Source organism: Lolium rigidum, chromosome 6 (genome assembly GCF_022539505.1).
Source record: "Lolium rigidum isolate FL_2022 chromosome 6, APGP_CSIRO_Lrig_0.1, whole genome shotgun sequence".
NCBI classification, from domain to species: Eukaryota; Viridiplantae; Streptophyta; class Magnoliopsida; order Poales; family Poaceae; genus Lolium; species Lolium rigidum.
Genome location: NC_061513.1, coordinates 163,549,040 through 163,570,184, shown reverse-complemented (window position 1 = coordinate 163,570,184; position 21,145 = coordinate 163,549,040). Strand labels below are relative to the sequence as shown.

The 21,145-nt window shown below is 42.4% G+C and overlaps 1 protein-coding gene across 1 annotated transcript; it reads right to left on the bottom strand.

Moving 5' to 3' along the window:
- Positions 1–280: 280 nt before the first annotated feature.
- On the bottom strand, positions 281–17,017 carry LOC124663492 (hydroquinone glucosyltransferase-like). The gene is made up of 3 exons (XM_047201188.1): positions 16,345–17,017; positions 15,433–15,436; positions 281–1,049 (listed from the first exon to the last, which is right to left on the bottom strand). The coding sequence occupies exons 1-3, from the start codon at positions 17,015–17,017 to the stop codon at positions 281–283; spliced, it is 1,446 nt and encodes a 481-aa protein (XP_047057144.1).
- Positions 17,018–21,145: the final 4,128 nt, after the last annotated feature.

Genomic DNA, 21,145 nt, shown 5'->3' with positions numbered 1-21,145 from the left:
TAAGGGTATATGAGAGTGACACATGAACGTTCAAAATTGATTACTTCATGAGAGCTAAGCTTTTGTATGTGAAAATTATCAAACAGACAATTTTGTTCCCTCTATTTTGAGTTTTGATAGAAAATGCAAAAGGACATTTTCTGTTTCGATATTTTTTTTATTTCTCTGACAACTGATACTTTTAGGAGATCGGCAAGTTGTGCGGGCAGCACAAACCTCGAACGAGCCAGATTTGCGACGAATTCTTGTCACTCTTGACACGCACCCAGACTTGCTCAGTTCATTCGCCCGTGCCATCTCTGCGCTTCCACTTGCTGGCCACCGCCTCCAGCGCCCTGCGAGCTGGCCCATCCGGCGCCAACGCCACGGCCACGGCGTCCCGCATCTCTCTCGCCTTCAACCTTGCCGTCTCTCCCTTCTCCCCTATCATCAGCTCCTTCACGGCCGCCGCCACCTCCTCCCGTGGAACCACGCCGTCGCCCTCCCTTGCCTTCGGCCGCAGCGCCATCCCGGCCCTCTCTTCCAGCATCACAGCGTTCATCCTCTGCTCCGCGAACAGTGGCCACGCCACCATCGGCACGCCGGCCGCCGCGCTCTCGAGCGTGGAGTTCCACCCGCAGTGCGACAGGAACCCTCCCACGGCGGGGTGGTTCAGGATCTCCACCTGCGGCGCCCACTGCGGCACGGCGAGCCCCCTGCCGCTCGTCCTCTCCACAAATCCTTCCGGCAGGTAGCTCAGTGGGTCCTCGCCGTGGCTGTCGGCAGGCGACCCGAGATAGCCCGCGCTGCAGTCCTTGTCGCTGGGGAAACACACCACCCACAGGAACCTTTGCCCGCTGGCCTCCAGCCCGGCTGCCAGCTCCAAGGTTTGCTCCACGGACAGCGCCCCGCCGCTGCCGAAGCACACGTACAATACAGAGCCGGCTGCATGGCCGTCCAGCCAGCGTAAGCAGCCGTGCTGGGCATCCTCGTCGGAGCACTGCCGGGTAATGGGACCCACTGGGTAAACCGGAGGATAGACGCCGTTGTCGGATAGCTCCTGGAACGCGCTAATGGCCTCGTCACTACGTCAGGTGCTAGAATTGCCGGCACTTTCTTGCCGGCACTTCTCAAATGTGCCTGTATTTGTAATCTTTGCCGGCATTTTTTGTGTCTGTGCCAGTAATTCTCATCGATTTCTCGGCAAATTCTCAAAAGTGCCGGCAATGCTCAGTATTACCGGCACTTTATCGAGTGCCTCCGGATGTTTTCGTGGCAAATCTTCAAAAGTGCCGGCAATGCTCGATATTACGGCACTTTATCGATATGCCTCCGGATGTTTTCTTGGCAAATCTTCAAAAGTGCCGGCAATGCTCAGTATTACCGGCACTTTATCGATATGCCTCCGGATGTTTTCGTGGCAAATCTTCAAAAGTGCCGGCAATGCTCATTACAGGCATACATGTAATCGCCGACAATTTCTTTCGCTGGCAAATCTTCAAAAGTGCCGGCAATGCATCACAGACATACAAAAGCATCACATACATCACAGATATAGCAGTAAAGATGCATCACAGGCATCACAGATATAGCAGTAAGATGCATCACATGCATAGCAGTAAGATGCATCACAGGCATCATAGGCATAGCATGTCAGGCATTACATACAAAAGCATGTCAGGCATTACATACAAAAGCATCACAGGCATCTTAAGTAGCATGCCCACTGGTAGGCATCAAAAGTAGTTCAGCAGTTCAGCACTTACTTCAGCAACTTAGACAACTAACAGTCCATAGCAACTAAGACAACTAATACTCCATAACTAATCTGGATGACTCGGGGAAGTTGAGCACTTACTCGATGACTCGGATGAATCGAGTCATCACGGTCATCGGTAGATCGTGGATCATCGAGCAAGCTTACCTTTCATGTCAACGTAGAATTCAAAGATGCAGATGGCTCCTTCTTTGATCTCATAAGTATTCATAGCCTTTGACCAACCAGTTGCTATGATTGCATTCTTGGCCTTCCCCTTTGCCATCTTCATGGTCACTTTAAAGCGTGCATTGCTGTCGGTGTACTCTAGAGAAAGAGTAACGAGCATTGCCGGGAGCATCGTCAATGAACCTTTTCGTGTACTTGGCGGTGAACTTCATTCCAATATCCTCGTCAACCATACAATGTATACAATCGGTTCCAATCAGCAACGGTAATAGCATTCTTATAGTACTCAACAGCAATGAAGGTTAGGTTTTGTATTTTTACCAGCTTGCATTTATTCTTTATCACTGCTGACTTGGTCATCCTGTAGACATAGTACTCAAATTCCTCTGTTGGAAAGTGGTTGCACTGCTCATTAAGGAAATCGACTTGACCTTTTGTCAAGTACATGTCATTTCCAAACATGCAAGTGCTCATCAAAGTCATGGCTCCCACTTACCAGTGGCCCTAGTTGTAACAAAGAGAAATGTGATTGTTAAGTAATGGAAGCCTACATTAGTAAAAATAAATAAATAACCACATTGATGTTAACCAACATTGATGTTAACCCACATTAGACTAGAGATGATGTTAACCAACAGGAAGAAGAAGGAATCAATTGCAATTTCATACCTCTGAAGACCCCAGGGGATTGACAGTCACAGTCAGAGTTGTCACACATGGTAGCGTCTGAGCTTGAAGAACCGGAGTACAAGCTTGGATCACTGTCAATTTCAATTGGATCGTCTTTTGTGGATCCCATCTAGAAGGTTGAAGTTATAATATTAATAGACAACTCAAATTAATATCAAAACAATATGAAGACAGACAGAACGATAATGCATATTAACTGAAGACAGTAGAGCAACTAGATGGTTGGGCTTCATTTGCATGTACTATTTTCTAAGGCTAGGAGCTAAACCAACAAGATAATAGGAGGAACTGATCCAGACATAATTAAACCACTTCAAACAGTTGCATATGTTTTTATACTTATTTGTCCTATGCTACTGCTTATGTATCCGCATATCTCAATACAATTATCGACGGACATTATCACCAGACAATTGGTAAACAGAGACGGTTTCTATTGCTTTGTAACTCATCCAACAAGAGCAAATGCCATGTTTAACAAGTCATTATCACCAGACAATTGGTAAACAGAGACAGTTTCTGATAGTGATGCACATGCCGATACATGCAATCAAAGACCACCCAATGAAACCCTAGATAATTAAACCATCGAAATCCTAGAAATTCTTCATAAGCATAATGGCTTTCATATGAACTATGATTCCCTATTATGCAAGCGAGAGATAGGCAGCCAACAAGATTAAGCCAAGTGTGTGAGCAACCGGTTAGTAGCAAGGCTACTAAGGTAATGGATTTACCAACAACGAGATAACCATCACTATCGGTAGGAATCAAAACTTAATCATCCGAACCTCACTATTCAGTAATGGATTCAGACTTTATTTATTTCCAAAGTATCCATGGAAACATCAAATCATGCAAAGCAAAACACTTAAGCATCACTCGCATATGCGGTTCATCGATAATCCATTCATCCAGGATGGATTACATAACAAATCCATGCATGAATTATGCAAAGGTATCACCGTAAAGCAACAGGAACACATATTCGGATGCATAAGTAGCATCGGTAGCATGCATCGGTGAAGACAACGACTAGCAATTCATCCATATAAGCGTAGGATCAAGCCAAGAAGTATAGGATAGCATCAATAAGCCAGTACATGCAATCCAGGATCAAGATCTTGGAATGGGGATCAAGGATCAAGATTTGGAATGGAGAGTTGTACCTTTCCTCGCCGGTGTTGCCTTGGATGTGTTCGCCGGCGTTGCCTCCGACGTGTTCGCCGGCGTGGTCTCCTCCTTCCGGCTCCTCAGCTCCGTCTCCTCCTTCGGAGTGTCCAAGAAAACCCTAGCAGAGTGGGGGGAAATGAAATCTAGATCTTGTCCGGGCGGAGAGGAAGAGACAATATATCCACTTCTTATTTTGCGGCGTGGTCCCTGCGTTCTTTCTCACTTAAACACTTTCGTCCTCCCACGTCGACGTTTATTTTGCAAAAAAGCCATTCGTTATTTCTCACTTAAACACTTTCGTCCTCCCACCGCGGCGTTGCCTTAAATAACTCTCTCTTCCATTCGTGCTCTCCTTTCGACAGAAAAAAAACCCTAGCTTTCTCCTTCGCCACCGCCGCCGTCGCCGTTCTTCCTCCTTCGCCACCGCCGTTCTCCCTCACCGACCGCCATGGATCCTTCTTATCCGCAATGGCCGTTCTCCTCTGGTCTTTCTCTCCGTCGCAAGCATGCAGAGCCATCACCACCGGTGCAGCCACCAGCACCTTCACGCCGCAAGATCACGCCGCCGTCTCCGTCGCTGCCACCGGTGCAGCCACCAGCAGCTTCACGCCGCAATATCACGCCGCCGTCTCCGTCGCTGCCACCGGTGCAGCCACCACAAGATTCAGGCCACAGGATCCCCAATCTTACAGTGAAGACGATGATCATTACAGTGAAGACGATGATCATTACAGTGAAGACGATGATTACTACAGTGCTTCCTCGGATGATTGGAACACGTGGACCATTCTTAGAGGTTTGTTCCTTAATCAAAGTTTTCTTTCAAATATGACAAGTGCTGCATTACCTTACTATTATTCTAACACCACAATATTTTGTCAAATAGGGCCAGGTTTATGTGGAGATGAATCATTTGACAAGTGCTGCATTTTTGGAAATGAAGTGCGGCTTACTTGTAATCAAAGGAATCAGCTACGTAGCATTGTGGAGGAGCTGCCAATGCCAGAAATGAAGCACTATGTCTGCACATTGATGAACAGCAATGTAATACCAGGAGAAGGTAAAATGGTAAGTGATACTGCTTTCTTTTAAATAGCAACTGATTAATTCACTATCTTTTAAATGTTGCTCCTGGATGATCTTGCTTAAGTTCCCATGTCTCTGGTTGGATTGACTTTGGTTGGTTTGGAGGATGATGCATGGTTCCATAACATTGTAAATTCTTATAGGAATTTTACTGATTTCGAATTTGTTCCATCAATTTCAGGAGTTTTCACAAGAGTACACAAGTGCATACCTTGTGAAATTTCTCATGTCACAACAGCACATTAAGTATGGTATTTCTGGTGGAGCTCAGGATGTTGCTTGTAGTTGTCAAGCTGTAGTACAAGCTCTCTAAACGAGTACTCGCAGGATGAGGTATGATGGTTCTCGAAAGGCCAAGATCAGTGTTGGCTGGACAAAAACTGTTGAATCATTCAAACTCAAGGAAGGAGATGTTTGCAAGATAACCTTCAAGGATGAGAGGGATATTCCGTACCTTAGGAGGGATCAGTTTGCCTGGCTAAGGATGGTTATCACAAAACTTGAAGATTTGCAAGAATGACCTAATGTAGAAGTCCAGTTTTGGTTGGTTCAGTAGTTGTAAGTTAAGTGTTATTGGTTCTTGCTGTAATACTGGTCAAGACTATTATAAGTTATGCATGGATCTTATGAATTAAGTCTGATTATCCCGCTTGTATTGTTCTACAATGTATGAAATATTATCAAAGATTAAATCAATATCCTGTGTCATATTGTTAATGATTTTATTCCTTTTGTACAAAATGACTATCCTGCCATCAATGTTCTGAAATAATCTATATTCAGAACAAGGCAGGTAGCCAACATTTGGCGTTTACATTTTTTTGATTTGTTTTCTTCAAAAAGCAATTTTAAAAATGTCCATTCAATGTTTTTCTGTTCTATTGGGCCTGCACATTAATTACTTATTTGCACAATGGGCCTGTGGGCCTGTGGGCCTTTTCTGTTCTATCGTGGGAACGTGGGTAAGTGGTACCACTACGTGGAATCATTGCCTGGCACCTACATAAGGAGAAAAACCGGCCAGGGAAATCCAAAGAAGCAGTTCCTGGCGAGTTCTACTGTTTGGGCAGTTTGGGCAGTTTGTTCTCCTTCATTTGCGTTGCACTTTTGGTTGGTAAATTTCTTTACATGTTTCACATTCTTGCATGAATCTTCATGTTCATTTGTTCTGTCATCAACCAATGGATGAGATTGCAACTCATGTTCTTATCAGGGATGGATGCGGTTGGTTGTTTTTTCGTCGTCAACCCCTGGAAAACCGTGGTCGCCGTTCTAACGAGCGTGCGGCTTCCTTCGAAGTTCGGATGATGCGGGGATTTGAAAATGGAGTGGTTAGTACCATTGCATTAATACCACTAACTTGTATTTTTTCTTCCCTCCTTGCTATACTGAATAATTTCTTGATGTGCCTTGCAATGCTCAGTATGACATGCTATTATTATTTCTTCCCTCCTTGCTATACCAAATTATGTCTTTATGTGCCTTGTAATGCTCAAGTATGACATGCTATTACTTTTTCATTCCCTCTCTCGCTCTTCTAAATTATTTCGATCCGTGCATTGCAATGCTCGGTATTATTTTTCATTCCTATCTCGCTCTTCTAAATTATTTCAGTCTGTGCCTTGCAAATTCAAGGAGCAAGTTAGTAAGCTTGCAAGTTCGAGAATCTGGATGGTGGCAAAATGCCCAATGAGGGTTTTTGACATGTATCTTGAGAAAGATGGTACCACTACAACAATTTGTGGTCCATACTGGAGGTCCCTTGTGAGGTTGTATGATATCCAACTTGGTGATGTAGTTTCTTTCACCTACATGGAAGAAGAGAACAGATTCCATCTCAATGTATACCAAATTGTGAACACCGACAAGGTAGAGAAACCTTATGTTAGAGAACAAGGTATGATACATTATTCACAAACATACCAGGGCATCAAATTGTTCATATACCAAATTGTGAACACCGACAAGGTATTCATTTTTATACCGACTTGTTTCTTTGTTCCGCACTCGCTTGTTTATGATGTAATCCCAAGAATCGGGATGCAACTCCACAAGACAATATTCACAAACATCGAGCCATCACCGAGGAGCATATGGCTGCCATTACCTTTGGCCCGACCAAAGTTGTGTTGGCTGCTCCAAACCAGGAGCTTGATGAAAATGAGTTCTATGAGAGTACAAAGGAGTTGCGGTTCTTTGCTCATATTTATAATGAGGAAAATGTGCATTTTGATGCCCTGGTATGTTGTACATGTAATAAGACATGTGCTCGTGAACTCGTGAATACAAGTCTCGTACCGACAAGTTTTTTTCCCCTCTTTCGAGTACTGAATCCAAAACCATTTACCCATGTCGGCTCCCCTGTCAATGGATTTGCACACTTGTGGAAGAGGGACCTTGAAGAGCCTGTTGTAGCCTCGGTACCACATTGAAGGAGATGATCACATTGCAATTACCATTGGGTGGGATAACTTCAGGGAGCAATCACATATTGTTGAAGGAACTCTCCTTCGATGATTGCAACACCAAGGGCTGAAGCAATTGTTCCGGACTTTGTGGAGATCATCAACCCATGAAGTATAGGGTCTAGTTGTTAAGTGGTCATGTGTGACTTGCTCGTTTAATCTATTTTCTACCAATCTATTGTGATTTGAAATGTTTAGACTACTTGTGGAATCTATTGTGATTTGTAATGTTTTAGACTACTCGTGGAATGTACTTGTGATTTGCTTGATGATATTAAATGTGTTTTGAATGTGCTAAGATTCAATTTTAAGACTACCGTAATCTCATCGTGATTACTACTATATATGTGAAAGCAAGAATTCCTGAGGCACTTGTGTTTTTATCACATTTGCATGGAATTTTTCTTGCAACAGCTGTTGTTCTTTTTGCCATTTCTAAAGGAGATTTCACAAAAAAATCAGGATTTTTAAGTTTTACCATGCAAGAATTTATAAAGGACATTTCAAAACAGAAGTTTCTCTGCATCGTGGGCTAACATTAACCAGATCTGGGCCTTCAATTTCATTTTGGGCCGGTCGCCAGCCCATATATAATTCATCCTGGGCTGGGTTGTTGGAAGTCATACCGTCCCCCTACTATATTAACCAGTTCATCTCTCTCTCCGTCACTTTTTCCACTTCATCTCTCTCGCTCCACTTCTCCTGTAGCAGTTCCTCGACGGTGACGACTGGAAGCGGTTATCTCCTGTAGCAGTTCGTCGACGGTTCTTCTTCAAGTTCATCTAGATCTTGCAGTCGCTTCTTCTGCAAGGTGAGTTCGAAACAAAAAAAACCCCTCTCCTGCAAGTTTAGTTCGAAACAAAAAAACCCCTCTCCTTGCTTCCAGTTCTTGCCATCTTTTCTGCAAGGTGATTTTTTTGTGCCACTTCTTCTTGATTGATGATGTGTTCGCATGGGTTAAATCTATTGAACATTCTTCATTCCCTCTTTCTAATCTTCTCAGATCTGTTCGCATTGGTTCAATCTGTTTGGCCTTTTTCCTCCTTGCATGCGTTCATTTGCTTGATTTGACTGCATGGTTCCAATCCATTTAACCTTTTTCATCCTTGCATGCGTTCATTTGCTTGTTTTGACTGCACTGGTTCAATCTGTTTAACCTTTTCATCCTTGCATGTGTTCATTTGCTAGATTATATATCATGGTTTCAACCCATTCAACCTTTTTAGGGTTCATTTGCTAGATTAGATCTGTTTCCATCACTGTAAACAATTTTTTTAGGGTTCATATCAATTAATATACTCGACATTTACTTTGGGATAGGTTCAAATGGATCAAGGCAACTGTCGGTTCTGCCATCAGCCTATGGCCAACTGCAAATATTCAAACAGGCGTGCTACATCATTCAAGATCATCATGCAAGAGGACTATGATCACTCTGCGGTATGCAATTCCTTGTACATTGATTACTTGAATTTCATGCTTAAATTTCTATTTATCTGCAAGACTAATCTCACATTGTGTTTCATGCTTTGAACAGATTGTTCCTTGTTACTTCAAGGAAAAACTCGAACAAGTATGGGGACAAGTGGTTGCATGCTCTTGCTGCTGGCCACAGGCTGGACTTTTACTTAGAGAAGAGTACAAACTCCACAGCCATATGTGGCCCCTGGTGGTCTTATTTCCTCATGTCACACCTTGTTGATGTCAACGATGTTGTCACCTTCAAGTTACCTACTGAAGATGACAGTGAAGATGAGCTTGATGATGAAGATGCAGAAGGTATGGAGTATGAAGAAGAGGTTGGTGATGGCATCTTCCAAGTATCCGTTGCGGATCCCGATGGAAACCAAAAGCCCTTCTTTCTTATGAATGGTATGTACATTACTCTTCCGGAAACTTGTCGGACGGTTAGTTTGTTTAATAATTTGTGATCACCGTTTTATAAATTTGTCCAGGACCAATTTATGTGCCCGAAGTGATCGGAGGCACACTTTACAAGACAAGTTTTCACAAACATGCATGTCGTTGGTGAAGCGGACATGACTCGAGATAGTCCGGGAAATGTACAAGGATGCCTCAAAAGATGTGGACTCAATTGATGAGCTTCAGTACTTTGTTCACGGAGTTGATGCGATTGATTGTAGATCAAAAAGTTTGGTAATCTCAAAAACATTGTTCATACAAGTTCCTGCAGTTCATACAGCTCATACATTTCACATTCGGTATTGCTTAATGCTCTATTCCTGTGATTTCTATTGCAGGCACTGCCAGAGAACCTTGTCCATGGTTACAATTACCCAAAGAGGGGAATTGCAAGAGTTTCTAGCAGGACTGTGAGTGAAGACATTGCTGGGCAGTACTTCATTCAAACTGGGGTCCTGGGCAGGCTGGTCGTCTGGCTGAATGAAGAAGACTTGGAAAAATTCTGTGAGGCCAACTCCATAGTTAAAGGCTCTCTTCTTCTATCGGGGTTGATATGATGCAAGACTACATTGGTGTCTCTGTCCACAAGATAGAAGACATCTAAAGAAATGCTGATTCAAGTCTGGTTGCTTGATCGAAGATGCTTTAGTTTATGTTGGTGCTTTTGACTGTAGTTTGTGCAGTATGTAATTACTGTTAGTTTGTGGAAGACATATGGCTGGTGGTTACTTTTGTTGATGTGCTGCAATGGCACACATCTTGTTGTTGGCTTATGTTGATGTTCTGCTTATGTAAGACTACTGTCATTATGTTGTCCAGTCTTTGTATGACCTGATGATGGCATTATCAAATATGTGTGCTATTACTATGTGTTAGGAAGTTAACTGATTTTGTATTACTATTTATGTCATTGCAAGAATTCATAAAGCACTTGTGCTGTCATCACATTTGCATTGAATTTTTCTTGCAACAATAGCTGCTGCATATTTTTGAAAATTCTATTGAAAATTATGTTGTTCTTTTTGAACAACATAAATGGATGAACTGCTTATGCAGTAGTGATTCCCTTGACATGTTTACAAACATGGATAGAAGCCAACCTCTCGCATTGCTTTTAAACATCTTGCAATGTTTAAATTTTTTTACCAAAGGAGCATGTACCCTTTGATTCTCAATCCTTACATGGAGATAACATGGTTCTCAATCCATGATGGTTACCAAAGGATGGTTCTCAACCCTTTGGCTTATGTTAACATGGTTTCTTAAATGCTAAAATGTTTTAATGTTTTAAAAAATTTACCAAAACGTTTTGTTTTCAAACAAAAGAAAATGATTTGGTCCTTCCACCGAACCTCAAAACGTTTTACCAAATGGTCCTTCCACCGAACTCATTTTTACAATATGGTCCTTCCACCCAACGTTTCCTTCAACCCTTCGCATTTTCCTTCGCATTTTTCCTTCGTCCTCCTCTGCCGATCCGCCGCCGCCGCCCTCCTCCACCTCCGCCTCGGCCCTCCTCCACCTCGGCCCTCCTCCGCCGCCGCCGATCTCCTCCACCGCCGCCGACCTCCTCCACCTCCGTCTCGGATCTCCTCCACCTCGGCCCTCCTCCACCTCCGCTAGATCTCCTCCACCTCGGCCCTCCTCCTTCGCCACCGACCTCCTCCTCCACCGATCTAGATCTCCTCCACCGATCTAGATCTCCTCCACCTCGGCCCTCCACCGATTAGGGTTGCGGATTCTGCGTGGCGGCGGCGGCCTGAGGTTTCGCAGGCGACGGCGACCCCTAGGATCCGCGTGCTGACGGCCATGGTGGATCCTACTGGAGTTCAAGCCATGGTGGATCCTACTGGAGTTCAAGCCATGGTGGATCCTACTGGAGTTCAAGCCAAGGTGGATCCTACTGGAGTCCAAGCTAAGGTTGATCCGCGGCGGTCCTTTCTCCGACGATTCACGAACTCAAACAACACGGAGGCGAGTTCGTCTGGTACGTGGTGAATCGAACCTCCACCTACAAATTCTCGTATTACTCGGTTTGCTATGATTTGCTGGTTTGCTTGGTTACTCGGATTGCTCTAGTACTTGGATAGCATGCTAACCTTCCTGTATTGTTTGCTTGGTTACTGCATTGCTCTATTACTTGCTCCCTTGTGATTGTTTGCTTGGTTAATGCATTGCTGCGTACGTCGGTTAGTGGATTACCGCAATTCATAGTTATCGCATTGCTCTATTGCTTGGTTACTCGCATTGCTCTATTAGTTGTTCCCTTGTGATTGTATAAGATGGCTTAGTTCATTACTCGGATTCTATTTAAACTCTAAGTTTTACTAAAAAACAGTAATAATGGATAAGAGTTGGATGGAAGCTTCAAGGTCTTCGGATGAGTATGCAGCTGGAGTCTCCTTATTCTTAAAATTTCGTTGTAAGAAATGAAGTGCAAGATAGGAAGATACTGTGTCCATGCAAAAATTGTGGTAACAGGTTCTGGCATGATGTAGACATTGTGAATGATCATCTAGTCTGTGCTGGATTCATGCCTGGATATAAAACCTGGCTGTTTCATGGTGAACCAGTTGTTAACAATGATCCTGACACACACTCTAGCTCTCCAGAAGATAGTAGTAATGCTAGAGATGAGATTGACCAGCTAGAGGAAGATGAAGATTGTTGAGAATAAAACTATATATGAACAACTAGAGGAAGATGAAGATGATGATGATGATGAAGATGACAGTGATGAAGAGGATGATGATGAAGAAGATGGTGCTGAGGATGGGCAGAGAAAAAATGATGGTGAAGGCTATGACAGTGATGCAACTACTGATCCTGGTGATGAATATGAAGATGGATCAATTAAAATTAACAACACTCCAGGCTAGATTCTTGATCTATCAATGTTCTGTTAACAGTATCTAATGGAAAGAAATATAGTATATCTAATCTGTTTTAACAATTATGGTTTTAGGCACGGAAGAAGAGAAATCCCATAGAGGTCCAACATTATCGAAGGGGTTACGGAAACATGTTAATCCAAACTCGTAAAATAGATGTGGAATTCAATGACAATGGACAGCCTTGTGGTCCAAACACCGACCAGTTCTCCAATTTTGTTGGAAGTTTAGTTAAAGGAAAAGAAATTTCAATGGCAGCAACAAGCTGGAGCAAAGTACCCGGATCCGACAAAATGCACTTGTGGGAAAGCTGTTAAGGTATATAAACTGCATTACATTTATTTCTCACCGCAATAACGAGTGGAAAGGTTTTTTTTGTCTAACTGTTGCTACTTATGTATTGCGGGCATTCTTTAATGTTGAAGAAAGGCATAGGTACTGGGTACTAAAGTCACGCAGGTAAAAAATGGAAAGATTTCAAGTGCTACTTAAAGAAGAAACATTACAAGTCAAAGTTATCAATAGAAGAGAACGTTGCGAACGGGTGTGGCCAAAGACTTCCGAAGCTCAATGGGATTGGTTGGTGAGGCGTTGGAAGCAAAAAAAGTGCAAGGTGAATCATTACATTTTCAAACTTTCAATTTGAAAATGTATGCTTACTAATCTTACCATGAACTGAAAATGTAAACTTAAATTGCGAGAGATTGTCAAGGAAGAACAAAGCTGCAAGGAAAAACCAGCCAAATAGTACACACACTATCTGGGTCAAGGAGCTTCGCGGTTGTACAAGATCAAACGAGTAATAATCCAAACTAATCAATTCAGAATTAAATTTTCTGCATATTACTTTGTGTACAACCTTACCATTTGAAATATTTTTACAAGTTCATGAGGGCATAATCCATGTGATTTGCGGGAGATCCTAGAAGGTAAAAAAATTGGGAGGGCTGAGCTATACGAGATCACTCACACTAATAGCAAAGGACGCCGATTGACAATTTTGCTCGCTGGAAAAATTGTAAGTTTCACCTTCAAGTAACTACGCCAAGCACACATACTTGTTCTTGCAACAATACTCTGCCATGACACCGATTTCCTTGTAGAATGAAATCAATAAGAAACTAAATGCCAATCCCGAGCTGCATGGGGAGGAACCAAATCCCAATGACCTCTATTCAACATTGTTTCCCAAAGCAAAGAAGTCAACAAGGTATGGTCTAGGCATGGTAGTTGGTGGAAAAGGATCGGAAAATCTAGCTCAAGCACTAGCAGCTCTTGAAGAGAGTAGGAAAGAGACCGAGAGACCTAAAGCTTGTGGTCGAAAACATGGCGCGAAAGAGCGATATCATAGAAGGGCGAGTTGAGTCAACTAATGCTAGTGTACCAAGCTAGCCGAGAAAATACGGGACAACCAGACAACGACAACAATGCAGACAAGTGAAGAGGGAATGGAAGGTATTCCTACAATCCAGGTACACTACAAACTTCTTCATTCATGAGTAATTACATGGTCAACAGTATATTTCCATAAAGTCTGGTGATATCTAAATTAGTGATATGATTGAACCAATGTAGGTTACCAAACAAAATGTTGAGAAAGTTATTAGCAGTGAGGTTACAGGTTGCAAAGAAAATGTAAGACTCAGCTTCTTCTTTCATGATCTGTATTGTAATCATACTATCCAGATGGTGCAGGTAAGTATTTTGATAATTTTGTTTAAATGCAGGAAACTAGATCAACTGAAGTAACACATGCAAAAAGAAGCCAAAAACATAGTCATACCTCAGAAGTTGGAGGTTCTCAAGCCAAGGTAAAGTATCAACAGTTTCATGTCCACTTGGCTCCTAGATGGTCCTGTTAATTGTGTGCTACGATTGTTGAAATGCAGGAAACTAGATCAACCGAAGTAACACATGCAAAAAGAAGCCAAAAACATAGTCATACCTCACAAGTTGGAGGATCTCAAGCCAAGGTAAAGTATCAACGAGTTCCATGTCCACTTGGCTCCTAGATGGTCCCGTTAATTGTGTGCTGCGATTGTTTAAATGTAGGCCACCACAACTCATGAAGATAGAAGAGCCGAGAAAAATAAAGGATAGAAAGAGTGTGAAGGAACCTAATAGTTCTATACCAAAGGTATGAGCTGCTAACATTGGTACTTTTTAAAACTGGTAATTGAATCTACCACCTAATCATACATTCATGCGACATTTTTGGTATTTGACGAGAAACAATTTATACCCATGAAACAACGTATAGCCAGCAGGGTGTATACAGCCAGGAAAGTATGTTTAGCCAGGAAGAAATGTTTACCAATCAAGAAGAAGGGAATCATTCAAAGACAACCTACAAGCATCTAGAGGCAAAGGTACTGACCCTCATAGAATGAAAAATACTCTACAGAATATGTTATAACTGAGCCTTATAGAAATAAATAACAAAATATGTTATCTGCAGACAGCTAGTGTGAACAAGATCATTAAATCGGTCAAAGTGGAGAAGGCACAAGAGAACAAGATGAAAAACAGTGAGGGGAAGAAGAAAAGGAACAAAGGGACAGAAAATGTGACAAAAGGGATGGACGTCGCTTTAACTTCACCAACAAGTGAAACAATAGTGGCTCTTGGCACTGTGCAGAATGCAGACACTGATGAGTACATAGAGGTTATGATCAACATGGTCTTGAAGAGAACCACGAGGTTACCACAAGCAAAGGGGAGAATGACGCTACTCGGTGAAGCTGAGGCACACTCAATCCAGTGGCCAAGGAAGAATGTAAGTTACACTTGCCTCTTGATCAATACTGTAGAGTCAATACTGTAGTGTCATGAAAAAAACCATGTGAAACATGATCAATACTGTAGTGTCATGAAACAACCATGATTGTAGTATTGGTGCACCTGCTGATATTTAGAGGAACTTCCATATATCAGGATTCTGCTTCCATGGATACCCAAACAATTGCTTGATAACTATCTAATGCTTTAACTATCTATGCATGTTGCCTGACAAACTGTGTTGTTGCTCCTCACCATGTACTGGTGGTTGCTTATAGTTGGAAAAGCATGTGTATTGATACAGTGACCTCTGTGATGCTTTCCAATCATCCTAGCCTAGCTTGTTGCCTATCAGTTGGTTGTTTGAAATGAATTGCTTTGCAGTAATGACTCTATTACTTCTGTTTCTCAAGCTATAGGGATGCCAACTATTGTTGGGGACCATAGCTTCATTTTGAACCTTGTTGGGTAATGCTTGCAGGTCAGTACTGAAGAAGTGGACATGACTCATGCATCAATTGTGAGCAGCATGGACAAGAACTTGCGCATTCATTCCAGATCAGATGGTAGGGTGTTGACATTGCAGGAGCAAGCAGCGAATCGGGATAAAATTAGGAGAACAGATAACCTAAATGACAGTCAAAACCCTGACAGAACTAAGAGGAGGAGAACCTTCACCTTCAAGTCAAAAGCCTCCATAGCTTCTCCAGTCCAGGCTGATGAATTGCTGGATGATGTGTGACCAGGCTGGATGATGCTTTCAAGCTGATGAATTTGTATGTTATCTAATGATGGATGATGCTGGATGATGTTGATGACTGCTTATGACTGAATGCTTGTAAGTTATCTGATGCTGGATGATCATGTTTATGACTGCTTATGACTGAATTCTGTTTATGACTGAATGCTTGTTTGTGTAATTGTAAGTTAAATACCTGGATGTTTCAAAGTGTTGACTGAATGCTTATGACTGAATTGTAAGTTAAATGATTTGACTGAATGTTCATGAATGCTGCCAGTACAGTATATCAAAATTTGCCTACAAAAAGAAACAGCGGCATTAGGCCTATATGCCTGAAAACAAATTTGGAGGCATTTGCAGAAATGCCGGCAAAAGCTTTGAACGGCATTTCCACCTTGTGCCAGAAAAAGGTTCCGCGGCGTCACCACCTTGTGCCAGAAAAAGATTCGGCGGCATCTCCAGAAAGTGCCGGCAAAAACCTTCCACGGCACAATCGAAAAGTGCCGACAAAACTCTTAACAGGCAAAAACTGATCTGCCTGAAATAGCTATTACTGGCACCAGTATTTGTGCCTTGAATTACATACCGCGGCATCTCACGAAAAATGCCGGCAAAGAGCAATCTCGACTGGAATAAACGCAGCACTTTTTTTTGTGCCTCGAAAAACCTGACGCAGTGCGTGCTCCATGCCGTCGAAGGTGTTGACGATGAAGCCATCGGCGAGGAGGTATTGGCGCCCAAGATCCACCATGAGCGGGTACGCTGGGTTGCCGCGGTCCTGGATGGGCTCGATGAGATCGGCGCCGCGCAGCGGCACGCACCCCGGGAGGAGGACGGGCTCCGGGAGGTCTCGGTACTCGCAGGTGGTGGTCCTGTCTTGCTCCGGGAGGTAGAGAAACGACGCTAGCGCCATGAGGTTGGCGGTGAAGACGACGTAGCGGGGGATGCCGAGCTCCGCGGCGACCTGGAGCGCTGACGGGCAGAACACGTCCGCAAAGAAGGCCGCGACGCCAGCGGGGGCGTCGCTGAGGGAGCGCAGTAGCTCGCGGAGGTGAGGCAAGGTGCGGCGGACGACGGTAATGAGGCGGGTCTCGATACGCGCGTGGTTCGGAAGGTCGTCGGTGGGCACCTCGGGTAGCGCGGTGGTGGTGATGGACGGCGGGAGGGAGGAGAGGACGGAGGAGTACTGGGTGGGCGACGAGTGGTTGGTGTAGGTGACGATCGTCGCAGTGAAACCGTGGTCCGCGGCGAGGCGCCTAGCAAGCTCGGCCACCGGGCGGAGGTGCCCGGCCCCTGCCCCGGGGCTCACCAGCAGGACGATATGCGGGGGTTGCGGCGCTGACATGATGGGTGTCTACTGTCTAATCGAAGCCTCCGTATTCCTGTGCCCAGCATGCGCAATGCTACATCTACGGACGTTTTTCTACAAAAATTTGCATGCATATGTGACATAGGTCGATGTATGCGAAGTCTCCATTTATATAAGCAAGTACGAAATAAAAAAATCTTTTCTATAAATACTAACTCATGCAAAAATCCTACGCGCAATCACATGAGGTTAGCAGCTGTGTAAGACCAAACTGTGGTTGGATGAAATGTGGTTGGACCAAAGGAGGGGCAGTGGTTTGGGATTTCGGTGTTTTAGAAAGGCGTAAAATTCTTTGCGTGGAAGTTGACGTTCTCGTTGATAGTGAGACGTGTGGTGACTTCGTCAATCTCAAGATTCACTAAATTATTTTTTAGACACGGATTTTCGAAGGTGCTCACAGATGTAAGGTACATATGTATTCATAGAGGTGAGTATATATATATATTTGTGAGCGTACGCACACATAGTGTGTTTCATTAAGAAAAAAAAAAGCTTGACTGCCTTAATTATCAGCCTCGCGACGCTGCACTGAATATGGTGTGCATACATAATTTGCAACTGGCTGCCTTTGCATATATGGTGTTAATGTCGTATAGGTCTTGGAATATATGCATCCCACTTGATTAGTATTTTTCAGAATGGAGTAAGATGCTTATCGCCTTTCATGTTCTACCTTAAGCAAGAAGCTAGCTAGATATATTTTGCTAAGCCGTAGATGCCATTTGTAGACCGTCCAGTTACTGATTCGATCTCAGGTGTCCTAATCTATTGCTATTATTCAACTTGGTGTTAATTTAAAGCCAGTATCATCGAGATGCCTATCGCCTAGACAAAAGTGGCGCAAATAGTATTGTCCTACCAAGTCATATTTTAGTTTAGTCGGTTTAGATATACTAGTACAACATCACTATCCGTAAAATGTAATCATAAATTTTATAGTTTATTGTGTCATACTTGATATTTGAATTATAATAATAAAAGGTGCCATCATAGTTTTACATTGATTTCAGAGTTTTTCTACCCAGTCTCCTTTACTTAGGTTTGAACTGAAAACTTGTTCTTGCGTATTTTGAATTTATAGGAACCTTACAAACCTCAAGTAGAGTGAGGATTTTGACCACATCAATATTCATGGAAGAGAAAAAACTGGACACGGAGAAGCGGACTATGAGATCGAGTGTCCGCCTGATGGGGTCCACGACGTGGCCATGAACGCTGGCCGCTGAAAGTGCATGGAGCCTTCACGTGTGATTTTGCTAATCTATAATATCTATAAAGTTCATCCGCACTAAGTGATTTTAATGTTTGCAAGCTTGACATGCAAACCATCCACGTCATCATCTATCTGATTGCTCATGCCCTAGCCCATCATAATCCGTTTGATTGGTAATTCCCTACAGCGAGCGACGCTATCCCAACTCTCCTCTTTTAAAAATGTCCACTGACCTTCCTCTTCAAGTAACGCCTCCACACTCAGCGCTACTATAATGACATGTTTCTTAATATTCCACTCCTCCCCACCTTTTTATACCATTCCATCGTGAGTTTGTGACTCGTGCGTCACCAGAGCATGAAACTAATGTGATTCTCCCGTGTCATGGTGCCTCTGATTCCCCTTGGTTCCTTCACATCTGAAACCCACAATATCACATAGTCACTGATCCAAAGAAGGCTCCCTGCCGCGGCCTACTACTCCCTCACGCATGTCTTTCTTCTTGAGTTCTCATCGTATCAATTTTTTTTTTGCAGGATGACAGCATATAAGTTCGCACGCCCATCATGATATCTTCCGAGGACACGGCCTATCGCGAATGATCCAACCCAGCAAAACTTACAAACGGTCCAAGCAAGCAAAATTTATAGGCGAGTCACCTCCCATGGCGTTTCTGTTCTGTTTAGTATTCTTGGTTCACATCTGATTATTGTTCTGGTGGAGCAGTAACAAAAGGCGAGTCACCTTCCATGGCATTTTTATTCTGATTAGTATTCTTGCAGCACATGTAATCTAAATCTCAGTAGATGTTGTATACATACTTTCGTTCGTATTATTATTAGTCATTGGAATCAAAGACGTTGTATGAAATCAATCCCTAGATCCCCCAATGGTTTAACTCCGACATGATGGTTAAACCTTATGAGCTGACGAAAAATGCAATTGCTAAGAGAATATGAAGGCCAAAGTTACCCTTTTTTTGTTTGACATCTTCCGAGTTACCCAATACTTATATAGTACTTATGTATCCACAAACGACATGCAAGTTGATGAAATTTAACAGTCACATTGAACTATGCTTTTTTTGGGGTTCTCCATTTGGTTTTCCAATCAACCTCAAATTTCAGTAGTAGTTGTCCCTTGGTCTCAGAACATATCATATCTTTGGGCGATTTCCTTATCTCTTGACTTGACAAGATTTTACATTGTCATGTACATGCTCTGGTCTCTTTTAATTGACTCAGATTTAGTACAACTTTATACTAAATTTGAGTCAATTAGAAAAGATTGGAGGAAGTAGTACAATACAAATATTTACACAATATACATTTGTTGCTACATGCTAAAAAGGACATACATATCGTAGAGTATCTCTCAGTTACTAGCTTCACCATGAGAACCAAGTTAAAGAAAATCATCTTCCATTCGTCAAGATGACATTGTGAGATGAGTGTTGCAAGAAACGGGCAGGCTAATAAAACAGGGTGGAGAAATACGGACAGTACTAAATTATACATATATTTCTTGCATAATATTTTCCTGAAGTGAGAAATCAATACTAATTAATCACTTCGTCATGACAAATTAGACATATTCCGCTATAGTTCTATTATTGTTTATGTGCTATGAATTATGCACATGATTTTTAGTACCTAAATTCAGGGGGTTAACTCATACCATGTGGATCTCAAAAAAGGAACTCTTATCATGTCGTTGTTACCTTCTTGCATACTAAACAAATAACACTTCATATATTTGTATACTAGCCCGTCCATACTATTTTTTCATATCTGAAAATCATCTATCATTCCCGCAGCAACGCTTTGGGTGTCAACTAGTTCGTGATAATCCTTATGAACTAATGTTTGTATTGAGTTATATTTGTATGATTTGTCCATAGGAAATGCTTGAATCATATGTAGCTTCAAGGTTATACGAAGAAGAAAATAAAGAAGATAAAGTAACAAGTATGTCTTGAAGAAGAAGATAGAGTGGGCTCCCACGTATATCTTCAAGACATCAACACTATGGAAAGAAGAAATAAAATGCTAGTTCGATATGAGACATCTTGAAGAGATCATATGCTTGAAGCTTGCCATATATATGTTGATCACGGATATGTGAAGATGTGTCGAAGAAGAAGCTCTCTCATTGTGGAGTATGGAGAGCAAGCTGCAAGACTTCATCAAGCAAGCTCAATCAAGAAAGGCATTTCATCTTGAAGCGGTTAAGATCTTCATCATCTAGCTCAAGTGGAATACGCAAGGTCAATGTTTGTTCATAATATGGTTTCTTTCTTATCGGTCTTGTGACTTAGTTGGGAAACCGGTTTATAGGATATATGGCGTACTATCAAGAGGGCTCTCGAGTGAGTAACTCAATCGCATCAGTCGGAGAGAGCCCAAACCTGAGCTTGTTGTTTACTCTCATGACAATCTCTAGTTCACCGAACATGAATTCCGCATAAAATACTTGTTGCGTTTTCGATATTGAAGTTTTTTCCGGTTCATCGTATTGAGATGTTCACAAGTTCATGAAAAAACATACACCACTTGTTCTTAATATTTTAACTTTATGTGGCATGTATATTTTCATCCTCTTTCCAACAAAATTGGTTTTACCTAAATCAGAGTTTCCTAACTCAAGTTGTTGCATTTTCAGTATTGAATGTTTTACCGGGTTGTCTCTTATATATATTGAATTTCTTCATTTGGTTTTACCCTTTTTTAATATTATGGTTATCTGCATGATCTTGTAGAGCTTGTTGCTAGCTTCGAAACGAGCCCAAGATCACTAAAATCAAGGTTCGGATGCTCAAGTTATGTCCTTTTTAGTGTGTGTTTTCTATTTGGCTAAAATGATTTGTTCGGATTAACTCAGATAAGGCAGTA